The sequence below is a fragment of the Salvelinus fontinalis genome, chromosome 4 (assembly GCF_029448725.1).
Source record: "Salvelinus fontinalis isolate EN_2023a chromosome 4, ASM2944872v1, whole genome shotgun sequence".
Taxonomy (NCBI): domain Eukaryota; kingdom Metazoa; phylum Chordata; class Actinopteri; order Salmoniformes; family Salmonidae; genus Salvelinus; species Salvelinus fontinalis.
The window spans coordinates 41,525,309-41,550,914 of NC_074668.1; the positions used below are offsets into that span (position 1 = coordinate 41,525,309).

At 44.2% G+C, this 25,606-nt stretch overlaps 1 protein-coding gene across 3 annotated transcripts in view; it reads right to left on the reverse strand.

Annotated features, from left to right (window-relative positions):
- The window catches only part of aopep (aminopeptidase O (putative)), a 116,886-nt gene that overhangs the window by 26,947 nt on the left and 64,333 nt on the right, over positions 1–25,606 (reverse strand). For 2 of the 3 annotated variants that reach the window (XM_055920188.1, XM_055920190.1), the window contains 6 exons: positions 24,399–24,501; positions 24,128–24,235; positions 23,438–23,481; positions 22,411–22,471; positions 15,701–15,763; positions 13,531–13,614 (listed from right to left, as the gene is read on the reverse strand). In XM_055920188.1, coding sequence (XP_055776163.1) covers positions 13,531–13,614; positions 15,701–15,763; positions 22,411–22,471; positions 23,438–23,481; positions 24,128–24,235; positions 24,399–24,501 — 463 coding nt within the window. Of the gene's footprint in view, positions 1–13,528; positions 13,615–15,327; positions 15,381–15,700; positions 15,764–22,410; positions 22,472–23,437; positions 23,482–24,127; positions 24,236–24,398; positions 24,502–25,606 lie in introns of those variants that run through there. The other variant, XM_055920189.1, reaches the window with a different exon arrangement.

A 25,606-nucleotide genomic window follows, 5' to 3' on the forward strand; every position in this document is an offset into this window, starting at 1 on the left:
TTATAGCGCACTACTTTTGACCAGAACCATATGGGCCCTGCTATATCAACAAGATCTCACAGTTTTACCTGTTTGACTTCAGATTCCGACGTTTGTTCACTGTTTCTCCAAACGTTACATTTTGAAGTTTCTCCAAACGTCAAATTTCGACGGTTAAGTCTGGGATAGGGTTACAACAGAAATAACTTGACAGTTAAGTTTAGGCATTCATTCTAAATGGTAAGTTAAGGGTTAAGGTTTGGGATAGGGTAAAAAAAAGAAGAGAGAGAAAAAAGCAGTGGGATTGAACACGTGACCCTCGGAGAGCCAGAGCTTGCGGCTCACGCCCATCCCGCATCGAAATAGTTGAATTCACAAGGCACAATTTCAAAATGTGGTTGAGCATCAACAGTTTATCTCGTATTATGTAAGTCACAGAGAGTCACTCAATAGCCCATGTCAGCAAAAAACATTTGAGATTGTAAGTTAGCATTGCGTCCAGCTATCTAAACTTGTAGTAATCATGGTTGAATTACCGACCGGGGGGCCCCCATTGATTTTGGTAGTCACTCTCACTCAGATATCATATTCAAAACTGCAAACATTTCACTCTACCCTTTGGCAAAAAGCAGTAGAATTGCATGAAGTTTGTTATAAAATTGCTCAATTTTATCTCTGCCCCATGGCAAAATTTGTAGATTTGCAGCAAACTTGCTTGAAAACTGCAACATTTTCTCTATGCCACTTGGCAAAATGGGTAGAATTGCAGGAAATGAACTGTAAAACTTTACATTTTGCTTAGGGCCCCCAAAAGGCTAGGGTCGGCACTGACTGCATGTGTGCGTATGGATGTGAGTAAGCAGACCCGCGAACCACTGCAGTCCCCCATGATGAGTTCAGATTTTGTGGCCTCCACCTCCATCAAAGTTCCCTGAGTTAGACTGCCCGAGTTAGACTGCCCGAGTTAGACTGCCCGAGTTAGACTGCCCGAGTTAGACTGCCCGAGTTAGACTGCCCGAGTTAGACTGCCCGAGTTAGACTGCCCGAGTTAGACTGCCCGAGTTAGACTGCCCGAGTTAGACTGCCCGAGTTAGACTGCCCGAGTTAGACTGCCCGAGTTAGACTGCCCGAGTTAGACTGCCCGAGTTAGACTGCCCGAGTTAGACTGCCCGAGTTAGACTGCCCGAGTTAGACTGCCCGAGTTAGACTGCCCGAGTTAGACTGCCCGAGTTAGACTGCCCGAGTTAGACTGCCCGAGTTAGACTGCCCGAGTTAGACTGCCCGAGTTAGACTGCCCGAGTTAGACTGCCCGAGTTAGACTGCCCGAGTTAGACTGCCCGAGTTAGACTGCCCGAGTTAGACTGCCCGAGTTAGACTGCCCGAGTTAGACTGCCCGAGTTAGACTGCCCGAGTTAGACTGCCCGAGTTAGACTGCCCGAGTTAGACTGCCCGAGTTAGACTGCCCGAGTTAGACTGCCCGAGTTAGACTGCCCGAGTTAGACTGCCCGAGTTAGACTGCCCGAGTTAGACTGCCCGAGTTAGACTGCCCGAGTTAGACTGCCCGAGTTAGACTGCCCGAGTTAGACTGCCCGAGTTAGACTGCCCGAGTTAGACTGCCCGAGTTAGACTGCCCGAGTTAGACTGCCCGAGTTAGACTGCCCGAGTTAGACTGCCCGAGTGCCAGCACATGCGCACACAGATACACACACTCAGATCTCAAAGATATGTAGTTATTGGATTAATGTGCGGGAAGCATAATCCCTGGCGTCTATGAACCCAGTAACATAAAGCCCTCATTACTCTGTGTGTGTGTGTGTGTGTGTGTGTGTGTGTGTGTGTGTGTGTGTGTGTGTGTGTGTGTGTGTGTGTGTTTATACAACTGGTGGGTCTAATCCTGGATGCGGATTGGTTAAAACCGCATTCCAGCCGGTGTCTATTCCACAAGTTACCACCGGCTAAAGCTATGAGCTTAAAATGCATATTTACTCTGTTCCATCTGACTGCGTAATCCACTGTCTCATCAGCCCAGGCAGGGAAGTTACAAAACTTGATCTCTGCTATTTTTTTAGACTAACATCTCGTTTTCAACAGCGGAGAATTGTATAAACCTTGCTGTCTGTCTCTCCGACAATTGCAACATTGTTTCAATATTCAAATTCGATCATAAACTGTCCCATAGTAATGAACGTGTCGGGATTCGGGACGAGAGAGAGACAGGCAGCGTTTCTCCCCCAGTCGAAATCATGAATCAAATGGCATCATTTTTATGGGCATAAACAAAGAAAAGTCATTGAAAAAAGGCCAAACGAAACTAAGTGCAGCTAGTTTGCAGTCATTCCAGCTTCAGTTTAAAGTTATTGTGTTAGCTGTGTCGTTGGCTAGCTCCTCTGAACAACCGTGGCCTAACGAGAGAGCACATTTTCTATGCCAGGAGAAATCATGCCTCATTAGCTCATTGTTATGTATCCAAAGAAATGTCACTCGAAAACAGCTTAAAGAAATGCAGCTACTGTTGTTATTCTGTCTGCACCGTTTGACGTGACTGTAAGTTAGCCACAGTTGGCTAGCTAGAAACAAGGGATAAGAACGTTGCCAGCCAGTATGGCAATGGAACATTTAGAACGAGCGACTGGGTCGCGTCCATAGCTACAGAACAAAAAGACTAAACGACTGGGTCGCGTCTCTGGCAACCGAACCAATAGAACGAACGACCAGCCGGCTTGGGTAGCAACCCTAGATTTGTGTCGGGACTATATCTCGTGTAAGGATGAAATAGTATGAATACATTCATCAAAATAATATTTTTTTAATGAAAATATGTCAATCATTGTTTGAATACGTTGGTAACCCGTTGTATAAAAGTGATAATGTCCTTGAAGCCGGTGTTTGGAGGATATATTGGCATGGTTTGCCCGGCCCGAGACGAACACACCTGTGCAACTATATCCTCCAAACACCGGCTTCTCTGGCATTATCACTTAAGTATATCAGAGTGGGGCTCAATTCAGAATTTTAGAAAAGACAAAAAAAAATTGAATTTTTTTTAAAATTAGAATTAAATTGGCCACACACCACAGGAAGTAGAATTGAGTGCAATTAAAATATATTCCACTCAGTTATAGAACATGAATTTCATTGAATCTGACAGATCACCCTTCCACATACCAAATAATATATCCCTTTTCTCTGGAAACAATGTTCATATACTCTTTTGAGAATAGCCAATTATATTTCCATCAACCATTTAATTTGTTTGGCTTCTTTTTGAATGGCTCAGGGTTCACCTGAGGGTTAAACTAATGCATTCTGGGAAATGTAGTATTTCCCCCATATTGAACTAAATTTAAGTGATTAATGAAATATAATAACTTTGAATATTCGCATACAGGTTTTGTTTTCCTTGGGGCAGTGGATAGCCTTGCGGTTAAGAGTGTCGGGCCAGTAACCAAAAAGTCGCTGGTTCAAATCTACGAGCCAACTAGGTGAAAAATCTATCAATGTGCTCTTCAGCAAAGCACTTAACCTTAATTGCTCCTGTAAGTCACTCTGGATAAAAGTGTCTGCTAAATGACTAAAGTGTAATCATTAAGTTTAACAGTGTATCCTGAAAATCTATTGTTTCAACAATATTTGATATGCATGTATTTAATGTCATTTTTGATGTTTTATGTACAAAACAGATATTTGTATAGACTACACCTAATATAGAATAGAAGGCGTTTGAATTTCATTTAATTTCACTTAATTCCATTGTATTTCCTTTAATTCCTGTATCCTGTTTCAAGAATTCTAAACTAAATTCTGAATTAAGCCCTACCCTGTGGTGTGTGTGTGCGTGTGTGAGAGGGTTGAGGAGGCTAATTACGTCAGGGCATTCTGAGGGTCCCGTGAGCTCCTCAATCATTAGCAGCACAGACATGTTTTAGCACTCAGTCCACCCCAGTCACACATGCACACAGACACACACTACATACTGTACCCCATGAAAGCCTATGAATGAGGTGATGCCTGAATCACCCCTTTAGGTTTTATGTAAAAGTATTGATTCAGATTCCAACAGAAGACTGGCTGCTTTAACGGGAGCATGACTCAAAACACACAATGTAATTTACCCAACCAACCTCTGTCCTATACAATTACCTATGTGTCAAATTGGTGTTTGGTATAAATCCAATGTGAACTCTTGTGAGTGAGCTGTTGAATAGACACAGATGTTACCTCAGTGTATGTGTGGGTTTGTGTGTGTGTGTGTGTGTGTGTGTGTGTGTGTGTGTGTGTGTGTGTGTGTGTGTGTGTGTGTGTGTGTGTATTCCTGGGAGAGTCATAAAGCACAAAGTGGCATTATACTGAGCGACTGCCAGACGTTAAATGACATGTCAGGATGGGCACACATCACTACAGGGAGTCATAGATACATACACACACATGCGCGCACACACGCACACACGTCTCCTGTGGAGTGATGAGACAGGTAGTGAGCTTCAAATGCCCCCCCCAAAACCAGACCTACTGCTGAGTGATAAATGAGACAAATACACCACAGACAGGTACCTCTATCTTTCGTTCTATCTTTCCGTCTCTTTCTCTCTCTGGATATTTTCCACTCTCTGTCTAGATCAATACTTTCCTTTCAATCTCACTATCTCTGACAGTCTGTCCGTACTATAAAACACTGTACCTTTAATTTCACAAACAGTGATACATAGTATGCCTTTTGCACACATCCCTTTTACTTTCCTGTAAATAACATTCCAGTAATGATAGGCCCTACTTTTTAAAGGCCAGACTCTGGAGTGTGATAAAGAGGAAGGTGCTATACCAATTACCAGCTTACATAAAGCATACGTCTACGCAGTTCAAATAAAACCTGCGTCTTTACAGTTTAGTGTGTGTGTGTGTGTGTGTGTGTGAGAGTGTGAGTAAACTGACTCAATAAATCAGCATTGGATTGATTTATGGTTTATAAGGCCAGGCCTGACACAAGTGTGCCATTGAGGCACACGTACACACACGCTCAAGAGATTCCTAGCCAAACGTGTAATGCTAAATCAACAGATTCTTATTGGGGTGAAGTGTTTTATATATGAGAGATGAGTGAAACGGACGTTGTTTTAACATTAGGGAAGCCTCTCGGCCCCCCCATGCAACAGTATCCTCTAGTCAATGGACCGGGCCACTGCTACAATGGAAAGAGTCAACTAAGAGGAGAGGAGAGAGACTTCTGTCACCTACAGCTTTGTGCATACTGCTAATATGTTTGATGAGGGTATATTTCACTACACTTACAATGGAAGGAGATGTTTCTCTCTCTCTCACTCTCTCTCACTCTCTCTCTCTGTCTCTCTCACTCTCTCTCTCTCTCTGTCTCTCTCACTCTCGCTCTCACTCTCTCTCTCTCACTCACTCTCTCTCTCACTCTCTCTCTCACTCTCTCTCTCACTCTCTCTCTCACTCTCTCGCTCACTCTCTCGCTCACTCCCTCGCTCACTCTCTCTCTCTCTCTCAAGCTGAGAGGAATCTTTCCCTCTGGCGTGTTTTGTGGAATGCAGTAATCCACTCTCCTGTGGTTGTGTGTATGTGTATAATAGAAAGCACATGACTCCATGGTGGTGTCCCATCCCCTTCACCCCTCCTAACCATAACCCTTCAAATGCTCTGTTCAGGTGGGTCACGGTACGGTCTGAGGAATACTGGGTGCACATGGATCGGGCACGCAAACATGGGATCACAGAGTTAGACATACCATGATCATGTCTACCAACCTCAGACCAGGTTGGGGCATAATTCACGCCATTAAATTACTTTAGAGTTGTAAATCTTTCATTCTTTACCTCAGAGACCAGGCTGATAACCCAGTGTCTGGTAATGCAGGGGCCAACATGTCAGTAATAGATTGGGTTGTCGTCTTTCAGACATGCACATGGATGGTAGAGCTACCCTAGTACTGTGTGCAATTAAAAGACGCACTTCTGAGCTATATTGTTCAAGTCACACAATAGACTTTTAACTGATATCCACCAAACTGTGTGTGTGTAGTGTTGCAGGTCCAGCAGACGTCGTAGTGTCTTTCATCAGAGGAGTCTAGCCAGGATAGGGGTCCTAGCTGGACCTAGCAGCAGACCGCACATTCTTTAGTCGGCTTCTGCACTGCCTGATGCTGAGACGAATCAGAACCAGACAGCACTGTTAGACTAATGGAGCACACACAAAATAGTGATGCGCTGGTTAACTCATAAGCCGCAGTCTCCGCGGTTATATCTGCGGGGCGGGTCATGAAATACTGTGTGGATGAAGGGCAGTTGGGTGGCGGGCGGGTTGAATAAAGAGTAAACAATGTACCAATAATCCAAAAAGGTATAACTATTGTGCAATTCATATCTATAGGCCACTACATTGAGGTTATCTTTCATTATTTGTATCTGCTGTTAGTAAGTAGCCTAAGCCTAAGCTTTAGGGCCTAACAATGCAAATAGTCTGGGTAGCCATTTGATTAGCTGTTCAGGAGTCTTATGGCTTGGGGGTAGAAGCTGTTAAGAAGCCTTTTGGACCTAGACTTGGCGCTCCGGTAACGCCTGCCGTGCGGAAGCAGAGAGAACAGTCCATGACTAGGGTGGCTGGAGTCTTTGGCAATTTTTAGGGCCTTCCTCATACACTGTCTGGTATAGAGGTCCTGGATGGCAGGAAGCTTGGCCCCAGTGATGTACTGGGCCGTACGCACTGCCCTCTGTAGTGATTTGCTGTAGGAAAGCCGAGCAGTTGCCATACCAGGCAGTGATGCAACCAGTCAGGATGCTCTCGATGGCGCAGCTGTAGAACTTTTTAAGGATCTGAGGACCCATGCCACACCCTTTCAGTCTCCTGAGGGGGAATAGGCGTTGTTGTGCACTCTTCACAACTGTCTTGGTGTGTTTGGACCATGTTAATTTGTTGGTGATCAAGGAACTTAAAGCTCTCAACCTGCTCCACTACAGCCCCGTCGATGAGAATGGGGGCGTGCTCGGTCCTCCTTTTCCTGTATTCCACAATCATCTCCTTTGTCTTGACCACGTTGATGGAGAGATTGTTATCCTGGCACCACACTGACAGGTGTCTGACCTCCTCCCTATAGGCTGTCTCATCGTTGTCTGTGATCAGGCCTACCACTGTTGTGTCGTCGGCAAACTTAATGATGGTGTTGGAGTCGTGCTTGGCTGTGCAGTCATGGGTGAACAGAGAGGACTGAGCACGCACCCCTAAGGGGCCCCGTGTTTAGGATCACCTTGGCAGATGTGTTGTTACCTACCCTTACTACCTGGGGACACCCCGTCAGGAAGTCCAGGATCCAGTTTCAGAGGGAGGTGTTTAGTCCCAGGGTCCTTACTTTAGTGATGAGCTTTGAGGGCACTATGGTATTGAACGCTGAGCTGTAGTCAGTGAATAGCACTCTCACATAAGTGTTCCTTTTGTCCAGGTGGGAAAGAGCAGTGTGTAGTGCAATAGAGATTGCATCATCTGTGGATCTGTTGGGGTGGGATGCAAATTGGTGTGGGTCTAGGGTTTCTGGAATAATAGTATTGATGTGAGCCATTACCAGCCTTTCAAAGAACTTCATGGCTACGGACGTGAGTGCTACGGGTCGGTAGTCATTTAGGCAGGTTATCTTAATGTTCTTGGGCACAGGGACTATGGTGGTCTGCTTAAAACATGTTGGTATTACAGATTCGGACAGGGAAAGGTTGAAAATGTCAGTGAAGACACTTGCCAGTTGATCAGTGCATGCTCAGAGTACACGTCCTGATAATCCATCTGGCTCTGCGGCCTTGTGAATGTTGACCTGTTTAAAGGTCTTACTCACATCGGCTACGGAGAGCATGATCACACAGTTGTCCGGAACAGCTGATGCTCTCATGCATTCTTTGTGTTGCTTGCCTCGAAGCGAGCATAGAAGTAATTTAGCTAATCTGGTAGGCTCGTGTTACTGGGCAGCTCACAGCTGTGCCTCTCTTTTTAGTCCGTAATAGTTTGCAAGCCCTGCCACATCCGACGAGCGTCGGAGCCGGTGTAGTACAATTCAATCTTAGTCCTGTATTGATGCTTTGCCTGTTTGATGGTTCATTGGAAGGAAATAGCAGGATTTCTTAAAAGAGTCCTGCTCCTTGAAAGCGGCAGCTCTAGCCTTTAGCTCAGTGTGGATGTTGCCTGTAATCCATGGCTTCTGGTAGGGGTATGTACGTACGGTCACTGTGGGGACGACATCATCGATGCACTTATTGATGAAGCCAGTGACTGATGTGGTAAACTCCTCAACGCCATCGGAAGAATCCTGGAACACATTCCTGTCTGTGCTAGCAAAACAGTCCTGTAGCTTAGCATCTGCGTCATCTCACCACATCCGTATTGAGCGAGCCACTGGTGCTTCCTGCTTTAGTTTTTGCTTGTAACCAGGAATCAGGAGGATACAATTATGGTCAGATTTGCCAAATGGAGGGCGAGGGAGAGCTTTGTAAAGGTGGTCTAAAGGTTTTTTAAAACGGATTTAAGTTTCCCTGCATTAAAGTCCCCGGCCACTAGGAGTGTCGTCTCTGGATTGAGTTAACCTTTGAGTTTATTTTATTTTTACATGGACAGTGCACATTAATCAACGTTTCAGTAAAAGTGTCGGTTTTAGCCAGCCGGCTAATTTTCAACCGCAGTCCCTGGGCACGTTGTTAAAAACAATTACAATATAGACAATCATTGAGCAGTGAGCACACGCAGAGCAACATAGAACAAGCAAGACATAGCATACAGACAGAGCAACATAGAACAAAAAGCAACAAGACAAAATCCATAAAAGCAACAAAGTGTTTCCACACCTCACAAGCTACAGACAACAGACAGCATGGAAAGCGGAAATACACAGCTAGGGATTATGTTCACAAATCTGATTGGCCTTTAGCCATGTCTTCATGTTTTTTGTGAAAGTGTGATAGGTGGTGCAGTTATGTGTGTCTGATGGCAGTGTATTCCAGACATGGGAAGCTCTCGCAGAGAAAGCGGATTTACTAAAGGTGCTTTTTCTTGAGGGAACTATACAGTCACCTCTCATGGCAGACCTTGTGGATCTGCTGCCATATGTTTGGGTTTTCTGTTTAACAAAAATACTGAGTGGAGGGGGAGCCAGGCCATTGATGAACATTTTCTTGTTTGCTTATGGCCTTATACAGCTCGTTGAGTGGGGTCTTAGTGCCAGCATCGGTTTGTAGTGGTAAATAGACAGCTACGAAAAATATAATGAAAACTCTCTTGATAAATACGGTGGTCTACAGCTTATCATGAGATACTCTACCTCAGGCGAGCAAAACCTTGAGACTTCCTTAATATTAGATTTCCTGCACCAGCTGTTATTTACAAATAAACACAGACCACCACCCCTTGTCTTTTATATCTTGTCGATGCACCGAAAACCCAGTATGTTATCCATGTCGTTGTTCAGCCATGACTCGGTGAAACATAAGATATTACAGTTTTTAATGTCCCGTTCATTTTATTATCCAACGATTGCACGTTGGTTAATAGGACTGATGGTAGAGGCGGATTACCCACTAGCCGTCGGATCCTTACAAGGAACCCAGACCTTACTGGATTAAGCGTACATTTTCGTTAACTGTAATTTCGTTAGTTATGCTCCAACTTTCCCTCCATCTTGTGCCAACATCAATTCTTTTCATGTCTTGGTTCCAATAGTTAATCTTTTTTTCTAAGAGATTGTCAGTTGGATATGCTCTCTGCAAGATTTTGATATCTTCCCTATCACAAAAACATCATGGAAATCATCATCATCTCCCTCGTCTTGGAAATAAATGTATTTCCTGTTACCAAGTCATTTATAGTTACTATGCCTTTAATTGTCCATGTGGAATCCAAGGATTGTTCCACCAGGTTGTGCTTTTAGGAAGTGATATTGGTTTATGTAGAATATGTTCCATTTTCTTCCATATTGTTATTGTGTTGTTAATTTTCTTAGCTTTAGATTCTGGGGATCTTAAATATGTACCCATTGTTCCTCTTTAGTGTATTTAACTATATGTTGCAAGTAAAAGCCTTGGGTAGCGAGGTTTTTTTATCTATGAATTTTATTTGCCCATACAGTATAAAGTCTGTTATTACCAATTATACTTTTTTAAAGAATGTCCTCAGTGGGGTTATTGGTATTACCAAAAATAAATAGAAAAACTTTGGCTGCCATGCCATTCTAAAGAGGTTTATTCTACCTGTAAGATTTATGGGAAGATTATTCAATTTACTTAGATCTGCTTTCATATTGTTGAGTAATCGATTGAAGTTATCTTTATATATTTTTTGTTTGTTGTCACTTATTAGGCATCCTAAGTATTTCATATTTTTGTAGTCCAAATGATTGCTGTAGATACTGTAGTGATATATTTATTTTTTCCTATTGCCATTATTTGGTATCATTATTTCCTATAGCCATACTGGAACCATGCTATATTTAAGCAATACGTATATTTAAGATCCTATAAGTCGCTCTGGATAAGAGCGTCTGCTAAATGACCAAAGTGTAAATGTAAGAAGTGGTACGTACAGTCACTGTTGACTTGACTTCAGGAGGCAGCAGAGGGAGGGGGCCGATATGCATAGCGCCTGTTGCTATGGCAATCTGTAAACGGTGGTGTGTGTTATATAGGACAGGTCGTCACCTAGGTGTGAATGAGTTGATATTGTGTTGGAGACTCATTTCCCCCATTTTCCCTCAGTCTCTGGAACATTCCCAAGCAGTGTACAGCAAGAAGATTTACCACAGACAAGCGAAACAGAACAGCCCAATTCTTGGTATGAAGGCTTTTGTTCTAGCCCAACTTTCACACACCTGATTTCACTAATCAAGGACTTGGTGATTATAATCTATCCATCTATACTCACATTAAAAGGTTGGATGGAAAGGTTAGTGACTGGGATGTTTGCCAAAGAAGCTGTTGCCCGCCGGTGCCAGACTGCCTTCCCCTACAGGGTTTCCTGAGCTGATTAGCAGGGGCAGAGAGACCCTCTCATTACACCAACCACAGATGAAAATGAGAGCAAAATGAGGCCCATTACCACAAGAGCATGACTAATATCCTTTAGCAGACCCTTGATACACCCACATACATACACACATACTGTATACGTATGCGCACAGCCACAGACATAAAATCATGTGCACACCCACACATACAAGGACACATATGTACACACACAACACCATATACGTACACACACACACACACACACACACACACACACACACACACACACACACACACACACACACACACACACACACACACACACACACACACACACACACACACACACACACACACACACACACACACACACACACACGGTACATAAAAGCGATGAAGGGAAGGAGGTAATAAAGTCTGGCTCTATTAAAGTGACCCTGATCTCAGGCCTCTCTCTGTGGGGGGTGTCTGAGTCTCTATACACTGTGACTTTGTGTGTGTGTGTGTGTGTGTGTGTGTGTGTGTGTGTGTGTGTGTCTAGACCTCTAATCATCTATGATGTCATTAGTGCTAAACGCTACACTGGCTCTGTCTCATTCCCGATGCCTTTGGCCAGTCTGGACTGGTCTTCTCTTCCTCTCTCCATTCTTCTCTTCTCATCATGTTCTGTCGATTCTCTTGTCTCATCCTTTTTCATATTTGTCGTCATCTTTTCTCTTCTCTCTTATAGTCAAATCTTTTCTCCTTATTTTCTACTCTTACTCTACTCTCTCCAGGTACTTCTCTCTCGGTTGCAAGATTCTAGTAACTTCCCAGATTTTCCAGAAATCCTGGTTGGATTCCTGATATCCTGCTTATCCCTCCTGATTTTGGGAATCTGCCAACTAAGAATTCTAGAAAATCTGGGAATTTTGGGAATGTTACTGGAATTTTGCAACCCTCTCTCATCCCTTCTTTCCTCTCTGTCTTCTCCTCTCCTCTCTTCTTTATCCCTTCACCTCTCTCTTCGCTCTTGTCCACCCTCTCCCCCATCTTTCGTCCCTTCTCTTCCCCTGTGCTCTTCACTTCCTGCTTTCTCTTCTACCTTTCCCCTCCTCCCCCTCTCCCCTCGTCGGTCTGCTTGGTGATTTATAGACCTGTGACAGGCAGATGGGGGAAGAGAGGGGGGGGGATGCGGCAGGCGCGTTTGAAGGAGTAATATAAAATACACCTGGCCCATCCAGGCCCTCCCTCTGTACACAGAAACAAAGAGAGAGAGAGAGGGATGATGGGATGATGGGCAGTAGGGGAGAGGCATAGGGAGGGAGGTGGTGAGAGGTGGGGTGGGCCGAGGTGGATTGGGTCACCTCGTGTTTCCTTTCAGGATGGCTTTTATGGCGTAACTTCAAACACTGAACGCCCCCCACCTCCCCTCCCTCCCTCTCTCCCAGGCTATTGTGCGTGGCCAAGCGGACAGTAATTGGCTATTCTTTCATGGGTCTGATTTCCGTACTCTCCCTCCCACAGGAAGAGGCCCTTTCGCTGCCCCTTTGTGTGTGTGTGTGTGTGTGTGTGTGTGTGTGTGTGTGTGTGTGTGTGTGTGTGTGTGTGTGTGTGTGTGTGTGTGTGTGTGTGTGTGTGTGTGTGTGTGTGTGTGTGTGTGTCTGCTTGCCCCCTCAGAGGCCATAAATATGCCAACCTGCAAGATGAGGTGGTGGGGAAGCTGCTACACAGGCTGTTACTGGAGGAGGGCTGTTGCACAGAAACAAGACTCTTGCAAGGTTTAGGAGTTTGACTCAAGTTCAGTTAACGTGAAATATCTAACATGAGAAGGTCCCAGATACCAATATTCAAAACGACATGTATTCTAATAGACAAAACGACATGTATTCTAATAGACAAAACGACATGTATTCTAATAGACAAAACGACATGTATTCTAATAGACAAAACGACATGTATTCCACACTGAAGAACGAAACAGGTGCCATAATAACTTTTCACTTACATTCATCGCAGGTCAGATACTGTTAATGCATGAATGGTTTGCGAAAAACTCCCTGTCAAAAGGATTGTATCCACCGAATCCTTTGCGAGTGATAAGTACATGCTAAAGCCTCCAGTTAAAACGCTCAGTAGCAGCTAAGCCAGGAGGTTCATTATCCCAGGCAGTATTATACAGGCAAAAGGTTCCTAGACCTCTGTGGATTATACTGTAGATTGGTGCTTGCTCATTAGTGATACAGGTGTGTGTGTGTGTCTCTGTGTGTGTCTGTGTGTGTGTCTGTGTGTGTGTGTGAATTGCAAACACACTTGGAGAGAGGCAGTTTGGAGCATGACATGTTAATGCTATACACCAGGACACAATGGAAATTACACAGACGTGAAGTGCTGCATGACTCTACACCTTAACACGGCTCCAAACATACTAGAGAGAGAAGGACAAGCATAGGGAGGCCTAGGGAGAGAGGGAGAGAGCGAGAGAGAGCACTTGGAGGCTCTGAGTCAGTGAAAGACACACTGAGGCCATGAGCGCATGAGATAGAGGTCTATTTGAAGCGTCACTCGGGCCAAAGAGGGCTCGTACCTCTTTGAAGTTCACCTTCAGTCCTGCTTTCTTCCGCTTTCTGCCTTTTCCAACGCTCGGACTGAGACCAATCCATTTTGCTACCTGGAGAGGGAGGGAGAGAGGGATGAGAGAGGAGAGAAGGAGAAATGACGAGAGATGGCAAGGGGGAGGGAGAGAACGAGATAGAGGATAAAGAGAGAGGGAGAGAAAGGGAAAGTGAGAGAGAGGGAGGGAGGGAAGGGCACAGAGGGATGGAAGGAGAAAAACAGAGAGAGAGAGAGAGAGAGAGAGCGAGAGAGAGAGAGAGAGAGAGAGAGAGAGAGAGAGAGAGAGAGAGAGAGAGAGCGAGAGAGAGAGAGAGAGAGAGAGAGAGAGAGAGAGAGAGAGAGAGAGAGAGAGAGAGAGAGAGAGAGAGAGAGAGAGAGAGGTCAGGGCAAAAACAGCACACATCTAATACGAGTAAGTAACTACAGTATAAACAGACTTTCGGCACACATTCCATTGCTTACACTGTCTCGCACACACACTCATTGCAGGGCTTGCAGGGCGATCATTTAGATGCATTTTGGGACCCTTTAACTTGGCTGTGCGAGCTGCACATTCTACCTGGTCACCATGAATTAAAACGCCATATTTTTGGGGCAGAAAAAAAAACAGGATTTTGTTTAACAGCAAAGTGCATTATCCTCATGATTCCTGTAATAAAATGGTCCGCCCTGCCACTGTGCCCGCCTGCTCCATTGGGGCTGGCTGCTGTAATGAGCAAGTCTCTCACACTCTCTCCCCCCTCGTGTAGCCCCTCGTGATTGTATAACATTTCAAAATGCAAAAACAAAACCATTTTGGAAGCAACTAGTTATCCATATTAAAGAGAGGAGGGTCTCAGCTTTCTGTAGGTATCGTCTTTATTTCTCAATGATCATCATTGATCTCAAAGCACACTTTTTTTACAATCAAGATATGTGATATGGCTTTGAAACACAGAGTGCGCGACATTGCGCATCGGCCATCGCGGGTGAACTAGGCCTCATTGCAATTCTTACATTTACTGTTAGATTAATACACGTCGACTAGCAGTAGGTGTTATATTTAGAGTTAGCGATCGAGCTAATGTCTTTCGAGTTTCCACTTCCTCATGTGGTGAATTAGCGCCAACTGAATAAGGCCTATATATAATATTAGTGCCCATAAAAATGAAAGCAAGTTCATTTCTATTGAACAAAAAAAAATGGACAATTCTGGAGCCCTATTTATACAGTAAAATATAACAAAAGTTCATTGTAAACCAAAAATTCACGACAATCACTGGATTAGGTTGCAAATCAAAATATTTGCAATCACGCATTCGCTCTTGGCCATGTTGGAGTAACAACGTATTTATTGAATCACACCTATTACACTTCTTAATCAAAACATTGTATACTTTATAATGACTTTATAAGACGATGATCGAAATCCATTTGATTGTGTGACGCCGTGAAAAACAATATCTGTGTGCCACCAAATCATGGGCTGGTGCCATCCACTGGAAAAGTTAGTGGCACCAGTGCCACCGGGGGAATATGTGAGTCTGGACTGGAGCCCTGTATAGACACACACACACGGCTGCTCGCACGCAAGCCCCAACAGCGAGTCAAGCGGTGAAGGTAGAGACAGACAGCGAGACGTCCTTGCCACGACAATAACAGTCCCTACAGAGTGTGATCATGGCTATATTACCAAAACGCCGTAGACAAGCAGACTAAATACAGCTTCATCTATCAATAGCTCATATTGCATGCGCACACAGACACACACACACATATACACACGCACATTTTTTGGTCAGGTCTGTTATTTCGTCTTTCCGTCAGTAAGGAATGCTCTGCCTGTAAGATACGGACAAATAAAAAGACAGTGCTTCCCCACTTTCGCAACAGATGTATGCGCGGAGAAAGACGGCGATAGAGAGTGAGAGAGTGAGAGAAGGAGAGTGAGAAAGGCTGCAACAGAGAGAGGGAGCATAAACTGAGCTGAGAGGGAGAGAGAGTGAGAATGTACTTCAAACAGCTGAGGAAACAACTCCAAATCTCTGTGAGCTCCTCAAAAGCAGGCGAAAAGAAAGACGGGACGAAAGAGAGCAATAGATAGAGGGAAAGAGAGAGAGAGAGAAAGGGGGGGGGGGGGAGAGGGGGAGATGTGTCCTTACCTCCGCTTTGACTTCTTCCACCAGCCGAGTCTGTGTCCGTACAGCTCTCCCTTCACACAGCCACTGAACGAAAAAGGAGAGGAGTGAGTGAACCAGTGAGAGAAAGAAAGAGAGAGAGAGATTGAACAGGAGAAAAAAAGGAATGTTGAGCAGAGGGCAAGAGAGAGAGGGAGAGCAAGAGAGGGAAGGGGAGGTAGGAGAGGGGGAAGGAGAGGGAGGAGAGAGCAGGGGAGGGAGGAGAGGGAGAAAGAAAGAAGGGGGGGGAGTAAGATCACTTGTTTCTTTCTGACGGAAACTCTCGGTTTGACTTTGGAGAATGATAGAAAGGAGGGGGGGGGGTGAGAGGAAGAAAGAGAAAGAGGGGGGAGAAGAAGAACAGAAGGTGGAGGAGAGGAAAAATCCCCTCATTAAAAAAAGCAGTGTTGAGAGCATCCCACAGGACTAAGTCAATCTCGTGCGCCCCCACACACACACGCAAAGCGTACACGCAAAGCACGCACACAAACAGACGTATACATGAAGGCACGCATGCACGCACACACACACATAGACACACACGCACATAGACACACACACACACACACACACACACACATACACACACAGCACTTAACCTTATTAAAGCTTTCACCCAAGCCACTATTCAACTTTGAATCACAGAGACGGTGAGAATGATAATAAGGCGGAGAGAGGGAGGGAGGAGAAAGATGAGAGTAGAGAGAGGGGGGGGTAGAGTCAGAAAAGAGAGAGGCTAGCTGTGTGACTGACAGATCTGAGACAGAAGTGTGTAATCAAATACTACAGTGTGTACAGAGAGAGAGTGAGAGAGAATCCTATCAAATCAAAAAAATGACAACAGACAACCTAAGAAAATTAACAACAATGACAAATGGTTTGATGAAGAAATTTAAAACCTAAGAAAAAAATTTGAGAAACCTATCCTACCAAAAACATAGAGACCCAGAAAACCTGAGCCTACGCCTTCACTATGGTGAATCACTAAAACAATACAGAAATACACGAAGGGAAAAGAAGGAACAGCACGTCAGCAATCAGCTCAATGTAATTGAAGAATCCATAGAATCTAACCACTTCTGGGAAAATTGGAACACACTAAACAAACAACAACGCAAATAGTTATCTATCATAAAACAGAGATGCATGGATAAACCACTTCTCAAATCGTGTTGGCTCGATGACAAAGAACAAACAGCAAAAACATATATATGATCAAATACAAATCTTAGAATCAACTATTATAAACTACCAGAACTGACTTTCTCCAATTACACAGAATATACCACAGGACAAAATACAAACCCTCCAACCCAAAAAGGCCTGTGGTGTTGATGGTGTCCTAAAAGAAATTATAAAAAATACAGACCACAAATTCCAATTGGCTATACTTAAACTCTTTAACATCCTCCTCAGCTCTGGCATATTCCCTAATATTTGTAACAAGAACTGTTCCCTCCAAATTTGACCCCAATAACTACCGTGGGATATGAGTCAACACCAACCTTGGGAAAATGTTACCTTTATTTAACTAGGCAAGTCAGCTAAGAACCAATTCTTATTTTAAATGATGGCCTAGGAACAGTGGGTTAACTGCCTTGTTCAGGGGCAGAACGACTGATTTTTACCTTGTCAGCTCGAGGATTCAATTTTGCAACGTTTTGGTTACAAGTCCAACGCTCAACCACTAGGCTACCACTAGGCTGTTAACAGCAGACTCGTACATTTCCTCAGTGAAAACAAAGTACTGAGCAATTGTCAAATTGGCTTTTTACCAAATTACCATACAACAGACCATATATTCACCCTGCACACCCTAATTTACAAAGAAAGAAACCAAAACAAATTCTTCTCATGCTTTGTTGATTTCAAAAAAGCTTTTGAGTCAATTTGGCATGGAAATCAAATTGATAGAAAGTGGTGTTGGGGGAAAAACATACAACATTATAAAATCTATGTACACAAACAGTTAAAATTGTGTGCTGTTAAAATTGGCACAAAAAAAACACTTTTCTTTCCACATGGCCGTGGGGTGAGACAGGGATGCCGTTTGAGCCCCACCCTCTTCAACATATATATATCAATGAATTGGCAAAGGCACTAGAACAGTCTGCAGCACCCTACTAGAATCTGAAGTCAAATGTCTACTGTTTGCTGATGATCTGGTGCTTCTGTCCCCAACCAAGGAGGGCCTACAGCAGCACCTAGATCTTCTGCACATATTCTGTCAGACCTGGGCCCTGACAGTAAATCTCAGTAAGACAAAAAAAATGGTGTTCCAAAAAAGGTCCAGTTGCCAGGACCATAAATACAAATTCCATCCAGACACCATTGCTCCAGAGCACACAAAAAAATTATACATACCTCGGCCTAAACATCAGCACCACAGGTAACTTCCACAAAGCTATGAACGATCTGAGAGACAAGGCAAGAAGGGCCTTCTACACCATCAAAAGGAACATAAAATTTGACATAACAATTAGGATCTGGTTAAAAATACTTGAATCAGTTATAGAACCCATTGCCCTTTAGGGTTGTGAGGTCTGGGGCCTGCTCACCAACCAAGAATTCACTAAATGGGACAAACACCAAATTGAGACTGCGTACAGAATTCTGCAAAAAATATCCTCTGTGTACAACATAAAACACCAAATAATGCACGCAGAGCAGATTTAGGCCGACACCCACTAATGATCAAAATCCAGAAAAAAGACGTTAAATTCTACAAACACCTAAAAGGAAGCGATTCCCAAACCTTCCACAACAAAGCCATCACCTACAGAGAGATGAACCTGGAGAAGAGTCCCCTAAGCAAGCTGGTCCTGGGACCAGACCCCACAGAATACCTGATTGCTGTGACTGACCCTCAATTTAAGGAAAGCTTTGACTATGTACAGACTCAGTGAGCAGAGCCTTGCTATTGAGAGAGGCCGCCGTAGGCAGACCTGGCTCTCAAGAGAAGTCAGGCTATGTGCACACTGCCCACAAAATGAGGTAGAAACTGAGCTGCACTTCCTAACCTCCTACCAAATGTATGACCATATTAGAGACACATATTTCGCTCAGATTACACAGACCCACAAAGAATTAAAAAACAAATCCAATTTTTATAAACTCCCATATCTATTGGGTGAAATACCACAACGTGCCATCAAAGCAGCAAGATTTGTAACATGTTGCCACAAGAAAAGGGCAACCAGTGAAGAACACTGGGAGGGAGAGGAGAGAGAAACAGAGAGAGTCAGATAGAGTGACAGACAGCCGTGGTATATTGGCCATATATCACAAACCCCCGAGGTGCCTTATTGCTATTATAAACTGGTTACCAACATAATTCAAAAGTTTTGTCTAATTTACCATGTCTTTCAGCCAATCAGCATTCGTGGCTCAAACAACCCAGTTTATAATTAAGCAATATGGCCCGAGGAGGTGGGGTATTATGGCCAATATACCACGGCTAAGGGTTGTTCTTACGCACGACGCAACGCGGAGTGCCTGGATACAGCCCTTAGCCGTGGTACATTGTGATACATGGTACATATTATAAACCGGTCACCAACGTAATTAGAGCACTAAAAATAAATGTTTTGTCATACCCGTGGTGTACCACGCCTGTCAGCCAATCAGCATTCAGGGCTCGAACCACCCAGTTTATAATACATTTTGAACCGCTAATAATCGAATATTTTAAACATTGTTTCTCTTGAAACTTTTTGTGTATGTAATGTTTGTTTTGTTGAATTCATTTAGTTGTTATTTGTCGTTGTTGTTTCGTTTTTTTTACTTGCTTAGGCAATGTAAATATGTTTCCAACGCCAATAAAGCCCATTTGAATAGAATTGAATAATGTAGAATGTAGTGAACGTTGAGGCAGTAAAGTGCCATTGTGTTGAAGGATACCAGACATAGCGGTTTAACTGCCTAGATCACTACTGCTATTCCCTGCATAGCAAGGCTTTTACACACACACACACACACACACACACACACACACACACACACACACACACACACACACACACACACACACACACACACACACACACACACATACACATACACATACACACACACACACACACACACACACACACACACACACACACACACACAGGGAAAGGAGTTGGCCCTCAACCCCTTCATCGCATTATAGGCCCCACTTGTAAATGGACTCCAAGTGCTCAAAGAGACACACTCTTTGAGGTTGTAGAGATGCACGCTACAAGCCCAAACACACACATACAAACTAGACATTTAAGCGCTGTGTAGTAAGCCATATGGTACAAAATGGCTGCTGTGCATAAATCAGGTAGAATTGGTGTGTTCCTGAAAATCTGAAATAGCCAGTGTAATGAAAAAGTAGCCATCTATGGAGGTGCTATGACTTGCCACCCGCAATTTTTTTGCCATACAAAATCACATTTGGTGACATTTGATTTGAGTTAGTAGTCAGTTATTTGACTGTCAGCTGGCGCTTACGGAAAACACAACACTAAACATTGGATGAGGCCAGTTCCCTTTCCCGTCACACACTGCCAACAGCTTTCACATCTGATCATAGGGGTAGGGTTGCAAAATGTCCAGAAATCCTTTTCAGAGGATTTAAGGACTTCCTGTTTATTTTCTCCTGATTCCAGGAATATTCCAACTGGGATTTCTGGGAAATGTGAATTTTGGGAAAGTTGCTGCAATTTTGCAACCCTAGACAGGGGAAATTTAAACACAATGCATCGGATAAGAGCAGTCCTTTCAATGCTCTGGTGACTGGAGGGCCCTTATTGAAATTTAATTTGAAGTGTCACGACCCACCCTAGATTCATCATCCCCAAACTGCCTGCTTACTCATACTAACAGTGATCTAAAATAGACAGCAGCTCAGTTCCCATTCCATTTGGCCTTTTTGGGATGTGTGGGGATGTCATTGTTTATTATTAGGCCTCTATACAACTTCCTGACATTTTCTATTTCCAGCCATGTTCAAGTTCAATGCATTATTAACCTTCGAATAATGGATCAAGACAAGGAATGGAAAAAAGGACTGCGCCTAAAAAGGGTCTGATTGATCCATGTGTTGATCCACTGTTACTGACACATCAAACCGTCACTCATTCCGAGGTAGGGGACGATGACATCATCCCAGCGAATATTCCAGGAGGTGAAGGTTGCCAGACAGCGGAACACCACAAAGGTAATTAAGATCCGTTACCACGGTGATTACAGTAGGAGTAGTCACTGATTGATTGTGAGGTAGTCGTGGGAGTAGGAGGGCTGTGGCTAGCAGACAGCTGAGAGTTTTCAAGATGTAAATGGTATCTGTGCTCTAGGACCTCCTAATGAAGAGAGAAACGTAGCACCATTCATATCCACCAGTGTTATTGCAAGAGAAATGAGTCATGTGACTCTGCTGATAGAGCAACATACTTTATATGAACACCAGAAGTAGAAAGAGAGTGAGAGGGAGGGAGAGCGAGAAAGAGGGAGAGAGAGAGAGAGAGAGAGAGAGACAGAGAGAGAGAGAGAGAGAGAGACAGAGAGAGACAGAGAGAGAGAGCCCCAGGACAGCAACACAATTAGACCCAACCAAATCATGAGAAAAAAAAAGATAATTACTTTACACATGGGAAAGAATTAACAAAAAAAACAGAGCAAACTAGAATGCTATTAGGCCCTAAACAGAGAGTACACATTGGCAGAATACCTGACCACTGTGACTGACCCAAACTTAAGGAAAGCTTTGACTATGTACACTCAGTGAGCATAGCCTGGCTACTGAGAAACCTGGTTCTCAAGAGTAGACAGGTTATGTGCACACTGCCCACAAAATGAGGTGGAAACAGAGCTGCACTTCCTAACCTCCCGCCAATGAGCTGCACTTCCTAACCTCCCGCCAATGAGCTGCACTTCCTAACCTCCCGCCAATGAGCTGCACTTCCTAACCTCCCGCCAAATGTATGACCATATTAGAGACACATATTTCTCTCAGATTACACAAATCCACAAAGAATTCAAAAAGACGACCCAATTTTGATAAACTCTCATATCTACTGGGTGAAATACCAGTGTGCCATTACTGCAGCAAGATTTGTGACCTGTTGCCACAAGAAAAGAGCAACCAGTGAAGAACACCATTGTAAATACAACCCGTATGTTTATTTATTTTCCCTGTTGTACTTCAACTATTTGCACATCGTTACAACGCTTTATATAGACATAATACGACATAATATCATATTTGAACTTCTGTTAGTGTTCATTTTTGTTGTTTACTTAACTTTTGTTTATTATCTATTCCACTTGCTTTGGCAATGTTAACATGTTTCCCATGCCACTAAAGCCCTTGAATTGAGAGAGAGATAGAGCGAGGGGGGGTAGTGTGTGTGTGTGTGTGTGTGTGTGTGTGTGTGTGTGTGTGTGTGTGTGTGTGTGTGTGTGTGTGTGTGCCCTCAATTTCAAACCTTGTGCATCACATTTTCAATAATGTTATACTGGTATTGCACATGGCCACAATGTTTTTATTGTAATGAAAAATACATAGTTGTTAAGCTTGAACTGGTGTCTGCCTGGTGTTTCTGTCTGCCAACTCTCTTGTAATAATAAAAAGGGGAATAGCGCCACAGTCCAACCTCCACATCAATATAGTAGGCCCTTTCTGGCCAGTATAACTGCATACAGTACGTTACAACCATGCAGCTTACCTTAGGAATTCCTGGCCGATCCAGCCAGTCTGCATAAATAGCTTCAAGGGTTAGGCCTTGTCTGGAACACAATGGCAGAACATAATTATTATTGTTAATGTAACCACTGGTATTACCTAAGACACAATGATAGAACATCATCCTGGGAAAATAGTTAGCGTAATGTCGAAAATGTTTCGGGCAACACCTTCAAATACAGATGTAGGATCTTAATTTGACCCCTACAAAAAAATGCCCATTAATTCTAATCCACATAATAATTCAAATGTCCTGTTGCTGCAGGATTAGTTTCCTGCTGTGGCAAACTGGCTCAAATTAAGATCCCACATCTGTAGTAGAAAGGGGAAATTCAGGCACAAACCCAACTGCCCACATTTATTCACACACACACACACACACACACACACACACACACACACACACACACACACACACACACACACACACACACACACACACACACACACACACACACACACACACACACACACACACACACACACACACACACACACACACACACACACACACACGTATGCATGCATGTGCACACACAAGTTTCCTAAGCCTGTTTCCAGTCTCTTTCAGTCCGTGGTGTTTACAGTCAGAAGCAGCAGACACAAATATTGACCGACCCTAACTCTCCCTCCAACTCTCACTTTAATTTAATCAATCTGCTCTGGACACAGGCTACAGCACAGGCAGGGAGAAGACACCACTCTGAGAGGAGGGAGAAGGGAGGAGGCTAGAGGAGGGAGGAGGGAGGAGGGGGGGAGGGAGTGGAGAAGACAGCAAGAGAGTGAGATAAAGGGAGGGACAGATCATTTGTAGTGAGGGAGAGGCAACGAGAGAAAGACTGAATAGAGAGGAGAGAGGCGATAAATGAAGGAGGAGAGAAAGCGAGGGAGTGAGATGAGTAGAGAGGAAAGAGATAGCAGAGAGAGAGAAAGCGGTCGTCTTTTCACAGTAAACATTAGTGGATCTGGGTTTACAATTGTCAGTTTATGAATGACTAATATCCACTTACCTCTCCATGTCAGGAAAGGTCTCCAGCAGCATTTGCAAGAAATCCTGAACCAAAACATCAATGATTAATTGTATGTAGTTCAGTGTATGTATGTATGTATGTATGTATGTATGTATGTATGTATGTATGTATGTATGTATGTATGTATGTGTGTGTGTGTGTGTGTGTATAATGATTAGTGCTCTTAGAATAACTCTGTGCCTGTGAACCTAGGTCACTGCTTTGTGTCTGAACGTGTTTATGAAACATTCATTAATGAATGGGGCCCCGGGGCCTCAACTGCAGGCACCAAGGGCCAGGTGTGGTGGCTTACATACACACACACACACACACGAACACACACACACACGCACCCAAACACACACACACAAACACGCACATGACCAGGTGTGAGCGCTCACAGCCGTAAGGTCCTGGCAAGACCAACAACTCTTGACAGGTAAGGCACTCGGATCAACATTTACATAGAGAGAGAGTGTTTCAAACGCTGACTGCTTTATCCCTTTCAGTACCACCTCAACCGACACCTTAATGGTTTCGGTGCAGCAGAATGCATGTCTGCATTAACGAGTAACCACTGACAACTTGTGTGAGAGAGTTGACTCCAAGATTTAGGTTAACAGCATTTCTCTTCGTGGTAGATCAGTTTGCCATGTGAAATGGACTTTTGCGTTTGTAATAACACAGTACCTGAGAGAGAATTAGTTGTCCATGGTATTTCTTTACAAAGAGCCTGAAGAAGTGGAGGAAGTACTCGTGTCCTACTTTACTGGCCAGGAACCTGAGGAGGAAGTAGCCCTGGAAGAGAAAAAAACACACACAAACCGTATCCATCAGAGCAGGAGGGGACATCAAATACCAAACGAATACAAAACCTAAAGAGATGGGAGACGGACACCTCCGGTATTTGATAAGCTACTGTCACACTGGTCCTACTGTATGTTGTGTTATTTCTCCGTACCTTGAGGTAGTGGACTTGCATGAAGGCTTTCTCAGGGTTGAGGGCATGTTTGACCAGGGACGACCCAGACTCACTGACCTGGCCTGTACTCTCCATGTTGGGCCTGCAAACAGACAGTCAGACAGGACAGACAGTCAGACAGGACAGACAGTCAGACGGACAGACAGTCAGACAGGACAGTCAGAGAGGACAGACAGTCAGACGGGACAGACGGACAGACAGAACAGTCAGTCACACAGGACAGTCAGTCACACAGGACAGTCAGTCACACAGGACAGACAGCCAGACAGGACAGTCAGACAGGACAGACAGCCAGACAGGACAGTCACACAGGACAGACAGCCAGACAGGACAGTCAGACAGGACAGACAGACAGAACAGTCACACAGGACAGACAGCCAGACAGGACAGTCAGACAGGACAGACAGACAGAACAGTCAGACAGGACAGACAGTCAGACAGGACAGCCAGACAGGACAGACAGTCAGACAGTCAGACAGAACAGTCAGACAGGACAGACAGTCAGACAGGACAGTCAGACAGGACAGACAGCCAGACAGAACAGTCAGACAGGACAGACAGCCAGACAGGACAGTCAGACAGGACAGACAGCCAGACAGGACAGTCACACAGGACAGACAGCCAGACAGGACAGTCAGACAGGACAGACAGACAGAACAGTCACACAGGACAGACAGCCAGACAGGACAGTCAGACAGGACAGACAGACAGGACAGCCAGACAGGACAGACAGTCAGACAGGACAGACAGACAGGACAGACAGTCAGACAGTCAGACAGGACAGCCAGACAGGACAGACAGTCAGACAGTCAGACAGGACAGCCAGACAGGACAGTCAGTGGCGTACTATTTGCCCTGCTCTTATTTCTTTCAACAGAAATGACTATGGTATGACCGTTTTGAAATGTAAAGTGGGCTCCATTTCCAATAGACGAGGAAGTTAAAAGGAATAATCCACCCGTGTAACCGCTCTCATTGGTCCTGTACATTAAACAGGCTGCCATTGTGCTAAAGGCAGGCCACAAATCACATCCAGATTTATAATGGCATTCTATAGTGTTTATACGACCTCACCACGCTACGCTTGGACTTTACTGCCCATGACTCACTGAGCTCTGCCTTCATGAGAACACACACACACACACGCTCGCAAGCACATGCACACACACAGAAGACACACACACACA